Raw genomic sequence first — 17,867 nt, 5'->3', positions numbered from 1 at the left:
AGCAAATTTGCAGTGTACTTTGTTTTGTTGTATATTTTTAGCAAAACCCACATTATGAGCTGCTACGGCTGCAGCCGTAAATATGGACTCTTCTGCAAGGAGGTGAACCGCTGCCAGCAAATGCTCCATATGTTCCCAATAAGTAATTCTAATTGGATTATTTCAGTACGGTTGCCCCAACTGCGGCTATTCCTACTGCGCGAAGTGCCTGAAGAGGCCAATCAATGTGCCCCGTCATGACAACAAGGTGCTCAACGTGTGCCTCATCTGCTACGACAAGCTGTCCAAGATGCAGGCCAACGCCGATGCCGACAAAGTCATTGACTGCGACGCCCTGCCCGGTGACCTGGTGACCAAGCTGCGCCTGCCCTTAAAGAACACTAAGTCGCCAGACGCCGTCGCTGAAAAAACAGATGCACTTTTCGAGTTAGTTGCCAAGACTATCGTAATCATAAGCAGTAAGCCAGCTTCAGTCGTCAATCCGCTCCTAGAAACTACCCTCCAATGAGACTAGTTTCTTAAAATGAAAAAAAAAAACAGTTATCGTAGATGTCATACTCAAGCAAACCCTTCCTATGAAAGCTACGGATCAGAGTGATCTGATCGTTAACATTTTTTGCAATCATAATGACTCTCGTTTACAATGCAAATGCAAGCCTTTTTTGTGTATCAATTTTTGCAGCAATGTGCTGCCCTCTGAAGAACTGGCTGCTGTGCTGTCGCCTACATTTGGTGCTGAGGCCGGCTCAGCGCAAGACACAACCGGCACCGAGGATATTGACGAGAATCTGGACAGCGCGATTAGCAAACGTTTGCAGAATCTGAAGGCAGTCGATGTGACCAGTGATGATGAGTTGCGTGCGCGTCTGTCCAATTTGAGTGGTATGCCGCATCAGAAGAACTATGATAAAAAGGAACTGCTGTTGTCGACGGACCAACGAACCGATCAGGATAAAATCAAAGATCTGCTGCAGCAGTTTCTGGGCGAAACGCAGCTGGATCAACGTGTCAACGATGACCGGAATGATGCAATCTCTGACATTGAGAAACGTTTGCGTGCACTTCGCGATGCACCCATCGATAATCCGACCGGTTCGGGAGCTGTAGCAGCGGGCTTAGGAACGACCAATACTCCAAGCGACAATGAGGAGGAGAACGACGAAGCTGTTTTGCAGAATATAATGCAGAAGGTGTGCCCTAAATGATTGAAATGGCTTTTGGGATTTTTTCTCATCTTTGTCTGTCTCTGTCCATTTACAGTATGTGGCCGAAGCACGTTTGCAGCCAACGGGCGATCCTTTGGAGAACGAACTGGGCACTACAAACAATCCCAGCAGCAGCATTAATGAGGAGCTGCCCTGGTGCAACATATGTGATGAGGATGCCGTCTTCCGCTGCCACGGCTGTGACGGTGATCTCTACTGCGCCCAATGCTATCGCGAGTGTCACGACGATGAGGAATACCGTGCTCATGCCAAGGAGAAGTACAGTGCGCCGCCCAATTTTAAAGAGAATCACTTCTAATGCAACTTGCTGTAGGCCATGCTTATTATATATCTTATTTTAATGATCATTTTGTATGTCCAAGCGTTATGTTTTTATTATTATTAATATTATTATTTTTAAAGTATTCGGTACTCCTGGATTAAAACAGCTTGTTTTAAGCTAATGTTTACATTAGATGGATGTAATAAAACTCAATATTAAAGAAAGTAGATTTAAAGCTAGCTATTGATGTGTTGCCAAGTCGTAATTAAAATTTATTTACATACAGTACCCATCATAAAGACGGAGAAAGAAATATATAGACAGAAGGAGAGAGATGAGTTACATGGATTAGAAGAATGGCGTCAAGAAATTAGTTCTTAATGCGAGTTTAGATATAATTTCCGCATTTATAATGGCATATATGTGTATAATCCAAGAGCATTTAATCTAACAATAATAAGGCGTTTTGGGGTAAACAAATAATTATGAGCACAATCAATTTAGGAGGCATAACAAAGGCAGTTCTTATCTGTAACTCTGTGCACTGAGTATTTGATGACAACAATTTGCTAACAATTAGCAAAAATATATAGTAACAATTGTGTAAAAAAATCTAATCATTAATTGGAAAACAATTGTGAACTGTTGCTGCATAATCCTACAAAGCCACACATACATATACACATATTGCTTTTAACTATATAGTTGATATACATATAAGTACTGTTATGTGTATTATTTATGGTAAATTGGTCAGTTAATGTTCGCTTTGCTTACAAACTAAATTCGACGCTAATTGCACAAAACAGCAACTGGAATTATAATATTATTTTTTTTGTTTTGTTTTGTTTTTTCTTGGAAGCACCTCTAAATTGAAATGCGCATCTTTTCCATATACTTGGGCACCAAATGCTGCGCCGAGTAGCGCTCAAAGGAGAAGTAGTCGAAGAACTTATCGCGATGCCGGCGAAAGAGTTCCGGATGGCGGCACCAGTTGTAAAGCATTTTAATCAGCGAATTGGACGTATTGTAGAGGTTCTCCTTGGGATAGATCTCCGGATAGACGAGCTTGTTGGGCGCAATCGGATAACAGCCGCAATAGGTGGCCTCCAGCATGGCCACGCCATAGAATTCGTGACCAGCCGTCGAGATGACGATATCGCCGGTTAGCAGCGTTTTAATGTACTCCTCGCGTGTTAAATGGCCAAAGTTGCTGAGCTTGGCGCCCAGCTTCTCCTGGATGCCTTCGAAGTCCTCCGGCACCGTCTGATAGCTTTCACCGCATATTGTCACCCGGAAGTCAACCTGGCGCTTGTTCAACTCCAATAGCACCTCCATCAGCAATTTGGGATTCTTGTCGTGCTCCCAGCGATGTGGCCAAATCAAATGCAGACACTCAGGCTCTCCATTCATATCCGCATCCATCATGTGCCGCTTATTGGGAAAGGCATGGAACTTGATGGGAAAATATAGCACTTCACATTTCTTCTCGATGCGCTCTCGGATATGCTTCAGCTTAAAGTCCGGCTGAATGTTTAGAAACGGCTGCACATTGTCCAGAAATGATGTCCGATTGAAGTTTGAATTGAACAGCACAATATCCGCAGCCAAGCTGAAATGTCCAAAGGGTGCATTGGCATTCGAAATGGCATTGGAAATGTCGGCAGAGCTGGTCTTACCACGTGAGTATCTCATTAAGGCCATATTGACAGTCACGCTCCTTGACCTCGCGCACCGGATAGACCAGTTGGTTCTCGTGAAAGTAGACAATCTTGCGGCAGATGGCGAGATCGGGTCGTACACCAATCAGCTCCGCCAAGTTGAGTACGGAGCTCGTGAGGAGCACTTTGTAGTCGTGCTCCGGCGGGATTAGCTGCGAGAAATATAAAGCAGAGGTCCGGGCACGCCAGTGCCACTTCTTGGCGGGCAGACTGAAGATCTCATAGTCGCAAAGGTTCAAACCTGCCGGTAGCAAATCATAAGCAATTTCATCAATTAAAAACAACGAAAATAATGATTATATTTCATATTATATCAGTCCTAATTCTTGCATGATTTCAAAAATGTTGACTGGGTTGTGTTTCGAGCTTAAGACATATTTCCCTATGGAATACTGCATATTCTCCTGGCCTTGCATGGCAGGCTCTGCCAGGCGACAGCTTGATCCACTGGTAGGAGGCGATTGCACCTGCTTTCTTAGGACGTGTCTAACCCTCAATTCAGCTATCTTCGTTTTGTTTTGACTCCACTCAAGAGGCTGGCTCCATATTGGAATCCCTATCCCGGAAATAACACAAATAAATATAAAACTTGACTTACATTCGATTATCGTATCGATGAGTTGTTTGTGGCTGCCGCCGAAAAAGGGCTCAATAATTAATATCTGCGGCTTGGCAGACATTGCGCTGCACGGACGACTTAGGCACTTGGTTGGTTCGGCTGGGATTAATATTTGTGAAATTGTTAAATGAAATGCGTTAAGTTGTACCTTAACCCTTGGCTGAGTTAGCGGCACATGCTTTTAACATACTCCCACTCGAAATATGTCCGAATGTTAACGGATTTGCGAAGTGATTACACACTGTGATAATATTTATGCATTATTAAAATTATTAATTCTGTGCACGTTTCAAACAAACTTCTATTGAGGTTGATATCATATGGACTTAATAAACGGGTTAACTAATTAGCCATTGGTGTTAAACAACAACTCTTCCCACATGTGCAAGTGAGATGCAACACAAACAAAGCTGAGCGCAATGAGACCAATAGATGCAGCTAAACATCGATAGACCGATATGTCTGATTATTATTAAATAGTTATCGAATTGGAAATATCCTTAACTTATTAAATAAATTTAAAAATAAAATAAACACTTTGTAGCCGCTAGCTCAACTTTAGTTTCAAATGTTTGCTTAGATTTTGTTCCACGTCCATATTAAACATTTCTAGTAGAACCGAATATCCTGCAAATAGTAAGAATATCGTGAAAAATCATATCGACCCAGCACTGATATATTGGTAGTGTTGAAAGTTCGGTTAGAATTAATCGATATATCGATAATATCAAACATCTCTAACTGTTTTCCTCGACAACTCTGTAAGCGCCTGCACTGCGAAAGGTCTCAATTTTCGTTCACCGTGCGAATAAGTTGCGAAAAGATTTATCAAGATGACCAACGCCTGGAGAGCAGCTGGAATTACGTAAGTAAAATATGCAAAAACCATTGCCGAATGCATAATTTGTGCAGCGGCGGCACTTCAATGTCCGCACTCTGCACCAACTACTATGTGCGTTACGTAATTGTTGTTAGCAATAATTTGCCAAACACACACAGTCAATGATTTAATGGACGACTCATGTGATACTTGTTTGATACTCGCCAGTTACATCCAATACTCGAACATTGCGGCTCGTGTCCTGCGTGAAGCGCTGCGTACAGACCTCCGCGCCAGTGCTGCCAAGCGCAACGAGAGCCACGTGAAGTTCACACCTTGGGCCAACGGCAGGCCAGCACGTAAGTAATCCGTAATCCGTAAACGTAACCCGTAATCGTTGTGCAATCGAAGGGATCCGAGATCAATTAAAAGTTCCAGCCTATACCAATGCGAGATGTGATAATCGATTATATAAATCGCATCTATTTTACGTTCGTTCCCAAAATGTAGACAATTATTATACAATTGTTCTCTGTGTATTGCAGATGAGAAGCAATAGTTGTCATAAACAACGAAAGTCTGTCATGTGGCAAGGTGTAAGTTATTGAGTTACTGCCCAAGAACAATGTTGTTGTTGTCATGCCTCTGTTGCTCCAAAAAAGAACCAAAATATTAACCGCAATGAAACACTAATCAGCCGGCCTAACTGCTGCCTAACAATGCTCCCAAATAGTCATAACTAATGTTGTTTGATTTTACTTTGCCCCAAATGTGTTCATAATTTAACCATTCTGAGTATTTCACCAAATATGCTCTGTATCCAATATCCCCATTTGCCTCGAGATGAAAAAGAGCGCACAGTCTGACAGAGCGAGTGAGATGGAACCACTCTAAAATAGAATGAAAAATAAGATCCTTATTAACAAATGTGCTACAAAATTCCATTGAATATCCGCCAATTGTCGACATTGTTTTTAACTTACTGCAAGCGCTGCGTTATTTTTTGACAATATATATCTATATCTATATATTTTTCTAACTTTTTCTTTCTTTATTTACAATTTGAACAGCACGCAAATCGGAAACTGACGCTTCCTAAACAACTGGCGGTCTTCAAGGAGCAATGGCAAAATGTTAAGATGTTTCCATAATTAAATAATACGAATTAAAACAGAAATTAAATATGAAAACAATTTAAAAACTGACCGACGAATATCTTATTAATGTGTTCATATTTTATCGGCGGGTTTACGAAATTTAAGAATACTTTTATCACACGTATATAAATATATATTTATTTTTATTTGGTTTTTTGTTTTTGTTGTAATGCGAACAGAAATGCAACAGAACAAACACGAAACAATTTATACTGAGTTATTAGAACGCGACAATCACCAATATTCATATTTATATACTGCTTTGTCCGTCCTGGGCAAGATTGTAGAAATGCGGCCAAGTCTGGATCTCTTCGAATAGCCGACGACCGGGACTCTCTGTCGAGTTGCATTGGCAGTGGCAAATTAGGCGATAATTTGTGGCAATGTGTCCATCTTCGACGCCACGAGCCAACAGATTGCGGCACATGTGCAACGCATCCGGCGTGGGCAGGCTACGCATGAAGCAGCCAATGAAACCAATGCCTAGGGCAATTTTGTTGTAGCCCATGGTATGTGCACCCAATGTCTCCCAGCCGCGCCCCTCATATATGTTGCCATCACAGCCGATAAGAAAGTTGTACGCAATATCATTCCAGCCACGACTCTCGATGTGGAAACACTGCACAAACACCAAAAACACAATTACACATTTGAAGTCAATCTGAATGTGCAATAAGAAAACACTCACCTGAATATCGCGTATCAATCGCACATTGATTGCCCGCTTCTCGGAGCTCTCCGTCGCCGTGTGTACTATGGTGGTGCAAAGGTGAAAATGGAATGTTAATATTTCAGCTGTATATATATAATGTCGATACTTGCTATCTAGTTAAGTGCTACTAAACGGTCTTTATTAGCAAGAGAGCCAAGTCGTGTGTTTAACTCGGGCGACAGTTAATTTATTTTATGGACGGCACTCACATAAACATTTTGAATATTTACCATATTTATTTGTGTAACAGAAAACAGGAATCAAGAGCACTCTATTCTGTTGTGGTATATATACGGATATAAATATATCTTACAAGCTTCATTGATTGTATTGATTTGGCTGTTGATGTTTATGAATAATATGAATGTTTATGCTTTGTACCCTCTGCACTCGTACTACGTATCTATATTCGCCGCTGCCTGCGCCGTAGGATTTCATACTCACATATGACAACATATTTGACGGGACGCTGCAGCTTCACGGGCGGTTCGATCGGCATTTGGGCTAGCCAGGAGTGGCGCGGCACAATGGAACACAGCTCTTTGGGTAATTTGAATTCTGTTAAATATGAATTTAAAATTGATATTAGGATATATGTTTAATGTTCAGGCAGTGTGTGTGTGTGTTGGTGTTGTTGCTTACTTACTTTGGCTATTGATGAAAGCATCAGAATTGATACGCTCCTCCGCCTCGTCCAGTTCCTCCTCGCGATCGTTTCCGCTTGGATCGGGTTCTTCGTCGAGTGAGGCTCTTCGACGCCCTTTGCGTGAGCTGCGCGGGTGGCTGGTCGTCTCTGCGATGATCTGTATATTACCGTTGATGTTGGTCACATTGCCAATGTGGACATTGGTGGAATTACTGATGTTCACATTGCCAACGGTCTGAATGCTGTTGATCGAATTCATGAGATCGCGCAGAGTGTCTCTTATAATGGAGCCTTTGCTAGCGCCTGCCGTATGTGTGTATTTATAAATAATAATATGCGCAACACTCTCAATACATACATTTCCATATGTGTATGTGTATGTGTATGTGTATGTGGTCAACTTTTATTACTCACCCATTCGTGTGCCCAGTGCGATGGTGCTCACTTCTTCGCCAGTATCGTCGTCATCGTCGTTGTCATTGTCGCTGCAATTGTCGTTGTCTTCCTGCGTATGCTCGCTATATTTGTAGTCATCCAAACTGTCCACCACGGATGACTCGGCTATCGATTCCAGCTCATCCTCCTCCTGTGCGGCCAACCACTCGCGGGTGCGCTCCTGAGCCGCTGTCATTTTGGGTATATTGGACATTTTTGGTACTTACAATTTTGTGTGCTAGGTCTAGAGTTAGAGCGCGTGACGTCGCTCTAAAGGTTTGTTTATCAATATTTTAATAAATGTTGAAAACGAATGTGCACACAGAAGTAAATACATAAGTATTGGTACCCACTTGATAAGATATGGGGATATCGCTCTGGCTCTGGTCAGCGCGAAATGATGAAATGTAATGCCGACAGGACAGTTGGGGATTACATTTATTTGGGAAGAACCCGAAAAACTCAATACATGCACACATATGCCAACTGATTACCAGTTTTACATATGGTACAAAAGAACAAAGTGATCGTCATCCGAGGCAAGCACACTGTTAATTGATAAAGAGAGTGGCATATACAAACGCCTTGCTATCGCTGAGCTGAATTGTGTGCATATTTATTGCATTTATGCTAACATAAAATTGCAGTTGATACAGTTACTTTGAAATGCTACAACAATTAATGGAGTATTAAATCAATATGGAGTAATATTAATATCATCTTGCCCGCATAATATATGCAAGTAACGATTTGAGCTGCATACTGGGCTACAGCGAGTGCGATGTATTCGTATGCTGATATCGATATATTTATATGTCATAAGCAATCGTTATCGCTCATCGCAGTCCCGATGTCATAACCTCCTCGTTGGCGGCGACCAACTCTGCTCTGCTGCGTTCGTAATTTATTTACTTGAATAGTTGTGAATTAAACATTTGAAGCACTCAAAATGTTGACGCTGCGACGTGGAGAGCAGCTGCGTGCGCGTCTACATGCCGTCTGCTGCCGCTACCTGACCATCGGCAAGGCAGAGCCACAGGCAGCGGCAGCGCCAGTGGCCGAATCAGAATATAGTGTGGAACCGGAGTATCCAGCCATTAGGGATCTCACCTACAAGGCGCGCAAGCAACAGACAGCCGCTGAGTGGCACGAGGAGATTCGCCAGCTACCCACCGTCGAGGAGAAAATGATCAAAATAAATATGCCGCGCTACTACGGCTACAAGGTGGTCGATCTCAATGATACTAAAGTGCCGTTTAACGCCCTGCCGCTGACGCAGCATTACACGCGCACCGTGCTGGAGTTGGAGGAGGAGCTGCAGCCTGACAGCAGTCCCGCGTCCAAGCCAGTCGGAGCCGTCGACGACAGTCAGATGGATTTGGATGCCATCGTGAAGGTGGCGCGTAACGATATTATTGAAGCGTTGGAATATGCCCATGACTGCTACAAGTAAGTCAATCAGATCAGCCTGCAAATCGGATCTAATCCAATTTATCCGTTGCAGACACCAGCTGACGCAGCTGGTGACACCGCTCGATGCAGTGGCAGGCGAACAGCAGCTGACCCAGATTATTGTGGAGCAGATAAATCGTTCCGCATTGCAAGTGCTTGGCGCTGATTTTACGCATTTGCATGACGTCGAGATTGACTACAATCCGCGGCACGAGGCCTTTTGGGCCGTCGGCGGCGTTGATCCGCCCAATAATGTGATCAAATCAAAGAAGGGCCGCGAATGGCAGAAGGAGGACGCCAATGACAGCGTTGACCGTCTGGTGCAGTATACTGGCGAGCCGTATTTGGCGCTGCGGCATCATCAACAACTGCCACCGTGGAAATCGGCCGAGGAGAGCGAGAATCTGACGCTGGCCATGAAAGTGCCGCGCTACAAGCATGATGCACGCACCTTGGGCTATAGCACCACGCATCAGCATGCTGTCAATGTGCCCGGCTACTGGCCCAGCACAAATGCGGCCAATTTCGGATTGCTCTCGTTTCAGTCGCGGGCACATCTACAGCTGCGTCCGGACTCATACGGTCAACGTGACCAGGTGGAGGCACTGCATGCGCTGGCCATTCAATCATCGTACGCGTGGCTGCTGGCGCAGGCCAACTACAATGGCTTCAATACCTACAACGAGCTGACCTATCCGCTGAACACCCAGACTGTGATCACAAACGGCCGCGAGTGGAGCTTCTATGAGTATCAGCTGAACACGCTGCTGCTCCATGGCCCACATGTGGATGCGAATGCTAAGGTGAACTTCTGTCGGGGCACAGCACCGCAGCCGCTCTATGCGACAATGTCGCCGGAGGGCAAATGTGTGGACTTCAACGATGCCACACTGCGTCGGTTGCTTGGCGTATACATAAAGGTGCCGAGCATTCGTCGCGCTGCCGACGAGCTGTTGCCTTATGTGGGCGGAGCAACGTTGCGACGTGCCGCAGATTATGAGAATGGGGAGCAGCGTGAATTTCTGGAACGAACATTCAAGCATTTGGCCTCGAAGCGTCCTCGGCATCTTGAGCTGCCCGAGGTTTACATGTGGGAGAAGCTGTACAAGATAGATAACAAGACACGGCCGATGGAGGCGCGTCGTCGCTTCTTTGAGCGGGACGTCAATCCGTGGAGACGCACTCTCGACCAGCACGACAAGGAGTATGTGCCGCGTGTGGTGCGGCCAGGTGGACGCAAGAATCGCGAAGGACGCTTCAAAAATACCTATTATCCCTAACTGTTGCCACATCCGCTGAATGTTGAGGTTCCATTAACTTTATTTTAATGAGTTTACCAACTACAATAAAATTTTGTTTTGTTGCAAAACGCAGCGATTTTCACGTACGATATATAATAATAAATAATAATAAATAAAAAATAATAAAATTACTTATTTCAAAAATAAATAATTGTTCCTAACCTTGTAGCTCCATAAAATTCTGTGCTAAACATATTGTTGAGGACAGTTCTGGTCCTGGTGATTATTGCGCACTTTGTCCTTTCGGAATTATGCGAAATTTTATGTTGTATTTTCAAGTCGCCTGTTTTGCGCCTCAAAGTATGCAAAGTTTTACTCAATTCGGTCAGTGCGGCAACCTGCAAAGAGTGACCATATTTCCCACGCAAAATTAGTGTAATTTTCCCGGTGCGTGCCTAAAACTATGCTGTACTTTTTGCGCTTAAATCCGTTAAACCAAACAGCAAAGTGCAAAAGACTATGTAAAATTGCCATGTTTTTCATTCATCATTACAAAAAAAAACTGCCACTTTAAGTGTTTGCTAGATATTTTCAATTTCATCATATAAATGAGATGATCCCAGTAAAAAGACCTTTCTTCATTTAATTCCATATGGATTTGCATTCTTTAATATTCCTTTTTTATTGTTTAAAACATTTTATTTAATTGCATATTGTATCGTTTCTTGCGTTTTATTTACTAAGTTAACATGTTTGCCGTTGAGTAGTTGTTGGCATTTAAATTTTTATTGTTAATTTTATTTTTTTTTGCTTTTTTATTTATATTTTTGCTTTGCTTTTATTAGTGTTAATTAGTTAATGCATGTATGTGTATGTACGTAAATGTATTTTGCTTTTCTTTCGTTTTTTGTTTTTCATTTGTTGTGTAATATTTCTCTTAGGGTTTTTGCTTGTGTTTTATTCTTTTAAATAGTTTCCGTATGTTTTCTTGTATTTAGAGTTTTGTTTAATGTTGCGTCTTATTTATTTGCATTCTAAAATCATGTTTATTTTCAACTTTAATTGCTTGTGTATTTTTAGTTACAACCATACAACCATATGCTTTTTTATATTGAATTCATTTTGTTGCATTCATTGTTTTGGTTTTGTTTAAGTTTTATCTTATGTATTTGTTGCAATAATGTGTTCTGCCGAATTAAATTGGAATTCGAGTAGACGTGTGTATGTATACATCAATCGAATAAGCCATATAAAATATTGATAACTACAATTTGTGGCATTGTTGTGTCGATTTATTGTCCTAGACCAGTGAAGTATCAATACTATCTTTTATAAGTGTCAATATAAGTCAATTTCAAAAACTTGTAAATCAATAACAACAATTTTCGATTGACTATTCGAAGAGAGCTCCAACTGTTTGATGGAAAACATGCCAAAAATGATGCAACATTTTATGGCACACAACATATACCAAAAGTGTTAGAAAAGGAAGAATCTCGAAATTGATGACGTGAATTCTACAATGACCATTAAATTGAGCATTGAAGATTCTTTTGGTTGTCAGGCTATTTGTTAATGAATTCATTGTTTTAATATGTGCTGTGACAAACTGTGTAATCAATTCAATTCAAATTTCACTTTTAGATTAAGGACCTTGTTCTGTCTGCTATGTGTTGTGTGTGTGTGTGTTGCGTGTATATGCTTAAGTTTATTTTATTATAGTTTTCATTCATATTGTTCTACGGTTTTGTCTTTAATTACCATTGGAATGTAAGTCACGAGCTCAATATGTAGCATTGGCCTAAACACTAGTTTTAGTTATGTATTTATGCACTTACTACATACATACATACATATGTATATCATATGCAAGACAATGTATTTAAATTACATCGTTTGGCCTGTAAATTTGATGTATTGTTGTCATTTAGCACTTAATTGCAACACTGCTAATAAATATGTTGTATGTACTTAAATATCAATTTACTCAGATGAATTTGCCTTACAGCTAATATATTTGTCTTATTAAGCCGGCCTAAACTAACTTAGTTGTTAACTCATCACCAACGAGAACACACTTTATATATATTTATATATATATATATACATATTACTGTCTGTGTGTCATGTGGTCGTCAATATATTTATATATATATGTATGTTTGTGTGTGTTTAACTGTGTCACCTTAATTATTATTTTTTAGATTATTGCTTTACACTAAAATCATTTGTAATGCTTTAGTATACTCCATTTATTGCTGTTAAATGTTTGTATTGGGCAAATCATACGAAGACCTCAATTCCGCAAAGAATTTCAAATGTGTAACACAAAATACAAAATACAAAATACAAAATACAAAATACATGCTTGAGTGAATATGTACTATTTTGCATGTTTGAATTTACATATATAAAAATGACTTCTGCCAACTATTATTATGAAAAGAAACTCTCACAAAAATGAACCTCAACTGAAGAACCACGACTTGAATAGTATTTATATATGTGTCTGCTCTGCTCTAATCTCAGATATTCAAATTTTGATACTGTGAAAAATATGGCATATTTACTTTGCAGGTCTCACAGGACCCATATACAAAATTACATTCAGCTAACGAGCAGTAATTATGAATGGAAATTATCGAAAAACTAAACCTAAACTTAAGATATATTTCTGACTAAGAAACTTGACTTGAATAGTATTTAGTAGATGTGTCTGCACTGCTATATTCTTAGATTTTCAAATGTTGAGACTCTGAAGTTGAGGAAATGACACGAATATGGCATATTTGTTTTGAAGGTCTCACTCTTAGTATATTTATTACCATTTATGATTTGATTTTGATTTTCAATTGAAAGTGTTTCGAACAATTTGCTTAGATATGTGTACAAATCAAGCAAAGCCTGTATAAGTAGTTATTTATATTTATTTCTTTTTTCCATGTGTGTTGAGAATAGTTCTTTACGCATAGTTGGTATCATCTACTCATGTGTGTGTGTGTGTGTGTGCGTACCTTTCCTTAGTCCTTCCACACTTTTTTCTTTATTTGAAACTAAAGCAAGTTCAATTTGTTTGGTACTTGATACATGTATAGAGTAGCATGAATTCTTTATTTTTGTATTTTTTGTTTTTTGGAAACCGAATAAAGTTGAGGTGCTCATTGAGTTCGTTGAGTAAGCCGTTTACATATATATACTCGTAGTTGTTAATACTATTGTAAGTGGATGCCAATTGAGTGTGTGTTAAATTCCTGGCATTTTAAGTGATTAAACCATTCTAAAGGGGCACACAAAAAAAGATCGAAAAATCGAAAATTATTTCTAAACGTCAATTGTCAATACATTTATATATGTATGTGTGTGTAAGTAGTTCCATAACCTTTACCTATTGTCAAAATGATATTTATAGTATTATTTTTGGCGATTGTCTATACATACTCGTATATGTCAAATTACCTAAATGATAAATGGCTCAAACATTTTTTAGGTGAAGAACAGCTCGAAAGAATAATTTGGATTGATGGCTAAAACAAAAAATGACATTGCTTGCAGCAATCCAATTAGTTGGTATTCTTTAGCAAGATTTTAGAATAGATTTGATGGGCAAATATCTAACTTAAGTTTAAGATTACTGCTGCTGATTTGTTTTCTTTTTGTTTTCTTTTTCAGGCAATCCTGTACAAATCTGTGTGAGTCCTTGAATATGGTTTGATTGAGACATTTTCATATGTATAAAACGCAGTTGTTGCTAATATTCGTGATTTTGAATACTTTGTGTATGTTTGAAACCATTTACATTATTAATACATATTTAAAATGTAGCTCTTACTAAAAAAAAGGATTATCAAAAACGGTTGTTTTGGGCTTTTCTTTTTCTTTTTTGTTGTTGTAAATTTAAATAACTTATCTCAATCACAAATAAACAAATTGTACAACAAAACTGTTTGGCAATGCTACGAGGAAAAAATTACCCTTTAGTTGTTGTTGATTTTGTTGTTATTATTATCGATACACTGCGTTTTTATTAGGCTTTAAATTTTGCGTTTCCTTTCGGTTTTTTTTGTTTTTTTTTTTGTTTGTTTAATTATTTGTTTTAACTGAATTGCTTTTGGTAGTAAATTCGCTGCCGAATGCATTTCACATTAATTGGCTCTAGTATTCAAGCAACATTTAGTTAAAGGTTGATTTAAGTAGATGTTTTTAGTATTTGAGTTTTTATTCATTTTTGTTATTATTTAAATTGTAGTTTCGTTTAAGTGCGTAATTCAAGCATTTTAAATTGCATTTAACAAGTATTATATATATTTGGAGACATACATAATCCAGTCGTTAGCCGCCGAGCATGGTCACAAGGGCTTGAAGCTGACCGCAGTACTATACTTGAGGTAATTCCATATATGTATATATATATATAAACCAAATCAGTGTAGGCAAGAATTTGGAAAATCCCTGATGTGAAACAGGTCTCAAGGTTTTCAATATGTTCAAATGGATAGTGCAATTCACTAATATTAAAACTGCTCTGATAAATAAAATCGGAATCGATTGCAATTCAAAAGTGCAAAAAGTAACTTTTCAAAGTGTAATTAATGCAATAATTGTATTTTAAAATTTGCAATTGCCAAACAATGGAAAGTGTTTTGAAAATTAACAACAAATCACTCGAGATTCAAAAATTGTAAGGTTTTTTCAAGTATTTACGTATTCGAATATCCAAAGTATGGAATTTATAAAATGTATTTTTAGTTGACTATAAAATTACCTTTGAGCAAAAGTTCGCATCGTCAGCAGGCGTGGAAAGCATTTCGTTAGTTTTCTAATATATATGTTTGTTCAGTTTGCTGCTTTATAGCTTCAAGCTTTTTTTATGGTCTTTATGCCAATTGGCTGCGCAAGCTTTAGACCAAAAATATTTGATGGCTACATTGTCAGCTTTGGGGCAGAGCTTTATGTGCAGTCGCTAGACGACGCTAAAAGCTCCGCTGTTAGGCTTACAGGCGGCTAACAGCATTGTGTATTTTTTTTTTTTAGTTTTTAACAGTTTTTAGTTTTTACTTTCGAACGTTTTAGTTAAGTTTTCATGCATTTTAAGTTGATTAGGTTTATAGTATTATTTTGCTTTAAGGTTTTGGTTTAAACATTTGGGTTTAATGTAGTTTTTCTTTCAGTTTAATAGTTAGTAAATAAGTTATATATTTATGTTCTTTCTTTTACTTTATCATTTTTATTATTATTATTATTTTGTTTTTGTGTGTTTTTAAGATTAAGGAAGACCGTTGCTTTTGTGCATAGCCCCTAGCAGCTTTTGGTGTTTCTTTTGCAGCTGTTTAAATATGTATGTATGTATGTATGTATGTATGTATGTATGTATATGAATTGCATATTGCTGAGTTACATGTAATTGGCTGCCTAATTGATATTCATATGTTAGTTCATATGTATTATATATGTATGTATGTATGTAAGTATGGTTGGTTTGCTTTCGCACTGACTATAAAAATACGCTTACATGCATACAATTATTGGGTGTCTTACATAGCTATACAAAAAAAAAAAAAAAAAAAACATTCCTTAGCTTATTGAGATTTAAATTTGAAAATTCGCTATATGTATATGATAATGCACTGATCTAACGCTAATGTAGGTAAATATATATATATATATATATACATACATACATGCGTATATATATATACATATATATATGTATATATGTATATAGTATTTGGTAATAAGAAGCATGTCAATGTGACACAAGAAATTATAATTCGTTTACAGCGCAATTGTATTGGTTTTTGTTGTTGTTTATTTGTTGTCTGTGTTTTTCAATTTGTGGTTGTTTTCCTGTGCTATGCAAAGCAAGATACATATGTATAAATTGTCTAAATGTCTTCTATTGTTTTATTTTCGATTGCAACAAGTATTCTCTCTCTCAACAAAAAAAGAAGGAAATGACATACATGTCTGATCTGGGTGTGTGTGTGTTTGTGTGTGTGTGTGTGTGTGCGTGTGGGTGTATACATATGTGTGTTGTGTTGAATATTTTCGATTTTTCTTATCTGTAGTTAAATACTTGTTTTTTTTTGTATACGCTACGCACGAATTTGCTGTTAACTTTTTGCTGTTCTTTGTTGAAATTTCGTTTAAAAATTTGTTTGTCTAAATTATGTTTTGGTTTTTTTGTTTTTTGTTTTCTGTTTTCTGTTTTCTGTTTTTTCCACATTATTATGTTACTTAAGTATTTGTCATATGTATATTTGACTAACCTCTTGCTTTATACTTTATCTAATACTTATGCTAAGTATTGTAATTATTATTACCTTTCTTGTTATTTTGTTTAGTTTATTTTTTATAAGCATTTCTTACTTAATTTCCATTTGCTTTCTCTTGCATTTATATGCTACATGCTTTTATGTTTTACTCATATATATATATGTTTATATGTATATATAATATTTAAAAATAGTTAACTTTATACTTTGTTTTCAACTCCTCCCTCCTCATCGGGTATGCCGTTTAGCTCCTCTGCGTTGATCTTACATATGCTGCTAGATTTGCATTTTCCTATCCTTTTTCCTTTTTCAATATCTTAGCTGTTTTCGGTTGTCGGTTTTCGGTTTTCGGTTTTGTTTGGTTTCGTGTTGTTTTTGTTGTTGTTGTTGTTTGGCCATGTTGTTTGTTATTTTAGTATTCAGATGTTGAGTTGATCCAGTAACAACAATTCAAATCGAACTTCTGTTCGATTTCTCACAAGTGTTTGTGGTTGTCATTTATTTCGTATTTTTTGTTTTACTCTTTTGATAATTAATTTGTATGTTTAATTTAAAGAATGCGGTGCAAATTGAGTGCTCAAAAAGGTCGACAATGTTAAATAAGTCGATACAATCACGGTTTGCGAAAGGACATGGTACAATTGAAGCTATGCAACTATATATAATAGTACTTAGTAGATATACATAAACAGATTGCGTAATGTGCTTTTGGTACTGAGTGCCAAGCTGATTTCAACTGTCCATTGCCAATTTCAATGCTAAAAAGCCAGGTTTGAACTATTCCTCTAATTACTCAATTTAAGACATTTTCTTCTTCAAGTTTTGGTTGCTGCTTGACAAACAAAAACAACAAAATTAAATAAACAAAATCCAAGCAACTAACCGGATTGCGTGTGTGTGTGTGTGTGTGTGTGTGTGTGTGTGTGTGTGTTGTCTATGCATTTACTTTTTCTTTTCTTTTGTTTGTTTAATTATTTATTTTTTACTTTTTGTTTTGTTCACTTCGAATTTGAAATTTATTGTGACTGGTTTACGTTTTGTTCATACAATTTTCTATCACAGCAACATATTTGTATACGCTATTTTACATACTAAAAATAAAAATCATAGAAAATATGAAAATACTTATAAATGAACAGTGAATTATTTTACAGTAATAAAAAACACAAATCTAAATTATGAAGTCAGTAGTTAAGGAAATAACTAAAACCGTCGTACAATAATATATTATTTTATATTTTATTGTTTAAAAAAAATTATCTATACATTATATAGTAATATGTTGTTATAATTATACTCAAGTG

General features: G+C 37.8%; 5 protein-coding genes across 10 annotated transcripts; 3 read left to right on the top strand and 2 right to left on the bottom strand.

Annotated features, from left to right (window-relative positions):
* The first annotated feature begins 23 nt into the window (after positions 1-23).
* LOC6564746 (abscission/NoCut checkpoint regulator) lies at positions 24-1,680 on the top strand. Its single transcript, XM_001991161.3, has 4 exons — positions 24-102; positions 167-426; positions 683-1,190; positions 1,261-1,680. The coding sequence occupies exons 1-4, from the start codon at positions 55-57 to the stop codon at positions 1,522-1,524; spliced, it is 1,080 nt and encodes a 359-aa protein (XP_001991197.1). The 5' UTR covers positions 24-54; the 3' UTR covers positions 1,525-1,680.
* A 54-nt stretch (positions 1,681-1,734) lies between these two features.
* On the bottom strand, positions 1,735-4,235 carry LOC6564747 (glycosyltransferase-like domain-containing protein 1-like). 3 transcript variants are annotated; one of them, XM_032738232.2, is made up of 4 exons: positions 3,977-4,188; positions 3,808-3,927; positions 3,168-3,450; positions 1,735-3,100 (listed from the first exon to the last, which is right to left on the bottom strand). In XM_032738232.2, exons 2-4 carry the CDS (start codon positions 3,887-3,889, stop codon positions 2,356-2,358), a joined length of 1,110 nt encoding a protein of 369 aa, XP_032594123.1. In that variant the 5' UTR covers positions 3,890-3,927; positions 3,977-4,188; the 3' UTR covers positions 1,735-2,355. The 3 variants fall into 3 exon arrangements, with proteins under 3 accessions (XP_032594123.1, XP_032594124.1, XP_001991198.1); XM_032738233.2 differs by having other exon boundaries at positions 4,019-4,188; XM_001991162.2 differs by having other exon boundaries at positions 3,808-4,235.
* Positions 4,236-4,588: 353 nt separating this feature from the next.
* LOC6564748 (protein stunted) lies at positions 4,589-5,951 on the top strand. 2 transcript variants are annotated; one of them, XM_032738185.2, is made up of 4 exons: positions 4,595-4,693; positions 4,877-5,007; positions 5,194-5,244; positions 5,719-5,951. In XM_032738185.2, exons 1-3 carry the CDS (start codon positions 4,662-4,664, stop codon positions 5,205-5,207), a joined length of 177 nt encoding a protein of 58 aa, XP_032594076.1. In that variant the 5' UTR covers positions 4,595-4,661; the 3' UTR covers positions 5,208-5,244; positions 5,719-5,951. The 2 variants fall into 2 exon arrangements, with proteins under 2 accessions (XP_001991199.2, XP_032594076.1); XM_001991163.3 differs by lacking the exon at positions 5,194-5,244 and having other exon boundaries at positions 4,589-4,693.
* LOC6564749 (peptidoglycan-recognition protein LE) lies at positions 5,930-8,150 on the bottom strand. Of its 3 annotated transcripts, none has more exons than XM_001991164.2 (6): positions 7,952-8,150; positions 7,578-7,868; positions 7,164-7,466; positions 6,962-7,075; positions 6,494-6,558; positions 5,930-6,424 (listed from the first exon to the last, which is right to left on the bottom strand). In XM_001991164.2, the coding sequence occupies exons 2-6, from the start codon at positions 7,810-7,812 to the stop codon at positions 6,056-6,058; spliced, it is 1,086 nt and encodes a 361-aa protein (XP_001991200.1). In that variant the 5' UTR covers positions 7,813-7,868; positions 7,952-8,150; the 3' UTR covers positions 5,930-6,055. The 3 variants fall into 3 exon arrangements, with proteins under 3 accessions (XP_001991200.1, XP_032594073.1, XP_032594075.1); XM_032738182.2 differs by having other exon boundaries at positions 7,934-8,113; XM_032738184.2 differs by lacking the exons at positions 5,930-6,424; positions 6,494-6,558 and adding an exon at positions 6,774-6,856 and having other exon boundaries at positions 7,952-8,121.
* A 289-nt stretch (positions 8,151-8,439) lies between these two features.
* On the top strand, positions 8,440-10,454 carry LOC6564750 (28S ribosomal protein S30, mitochondrial). Its single transcript, XM_001991165.3, has 2 exons — positions 8,440-9,047; positions 9,103-10,454. The coding sequence occupies exons 1-2, from the start codon at positions 8,548-8,550 to the stop codon at positions 10,328-10,330; spliced, it is 1,728 nt and encodes a 575-aa protein (XP_001991201.1). The 5' UTR covers positions 8,440-8,547; the 3' UTR covers positions 10,331-10,454.
* The last annotated feature ends 7,413 nt before the right edge of the window (positions 10,455-17,867 follow it).

Source organism: Drosophila grimshawi, unplaced genomic scaffold, assembly GCF_018153295.1.
Source record: "Drosophila grimshawi isolate 15287-2541.00 unplaced genomic scaffold, ASM1815329v1 contig_848, whole genome shotgun sequence".
NCBI classification, from domain to species: domain Eukaryota; kingdom Metazoa; phylum Arthropoda; class Insecta; order Diptera; family Drosophilidae; genus Drosophila; species Drosophila grimshawi.
This window is presented reverse-complemented; position numbering and strand designations above follow the sequence as displayed.

Coding starts and splice junctions, on each gene's coding strand:
- LOC6564748 (XM_001991163.3), top strand. CDS start 4,662: ATGACCAACGCCTGGAGAGCAGCTGGAATTAC. Junction 4,694..4,876: donor TGGAGAGCAGCTGGAATTAC/GTAAGTAAAATA, acceptor GATACTCGCCAG/TTACATCCAATACTCGAACA. Junction 5,008..5,718: donor GGCCAACGGCAGGCCAGCAC/GTAAGTAATCCG, acceptor CAATTTGAACAG/CACGCAAATCGGAAACTGAC.
- LOC6564749 (XM_001991164.2), bottom strand. CDS start 7,812: ATGTCCAATATACCCAAAATGACAGCGGCTCAGGAGCGCACCCGCGAG. Junction 6,559..6,961: donor CGTCAAATATGTTGTCATAT/GTGAGTATGAAA, acceptor GCACCACCATAG/TACACACGGCGACGGAGAGC. Junction 6,425..6,493: donor GATTGATACGCGATATTCAG/GTGAGTGTTTTC, acceptor GTGTTTGTGCAG/TGTTTCCACATCGAGAGTCG.
- LOC6564747 (XM_001991162.2), bottom strand. CDS start 3,889: ATGTCTGCCAAGCCGCAGATATTAATTATTGAGCCCTTTTTCGGCGGC. Junction 3,451..3,807: donor CATCGATACGATAATCGAAT/GTAAGTCAAGTT, acceptor TGCTACCGGCAG/GTTTGAACCTTTGCGACTAT. Junction 3,101..3,167: donor CTTAATGAGATACTCACGTG/GTAAGACCAGCT, acceptor TGGACATTTCAG/CTTGGCTGCGGATATTGTGC.
- LOC6564746 (XM_001991161.3), top strand. CDS start 55: ATGAGCTGCTACGGCTGCAGCCGTAAATATGGACTCTTCTGCAAGGAG. Junction 103..166: donor ATGGACTCTTCTGCAAGGAG/GTGAACCGCTGC, acceptor GGATTATTTCAG/TACGGTTGCCCCAACTGCGG. Junction 427..682: donor AAAACAGATGCACTTTTCGA/GTTAGTTGCCAA, acceptor CAATTTTTGCAG/CAATGTGCTGCCCTCTGAAG.
- LOC6564750 (XM_001991165.3), top strand. CDS start 8,548: ATGTTGACGCTGCGACGTGGAGAGCAGCTGCGTGCGCGTCTACATGCC. Junction 9,048..9,102: donor TATGCCCATGACTGCTACAA/GTAAGTCAATCA, acceptor TATCCGTTGCAG/ACACCAGCTGACGCAGCTGG.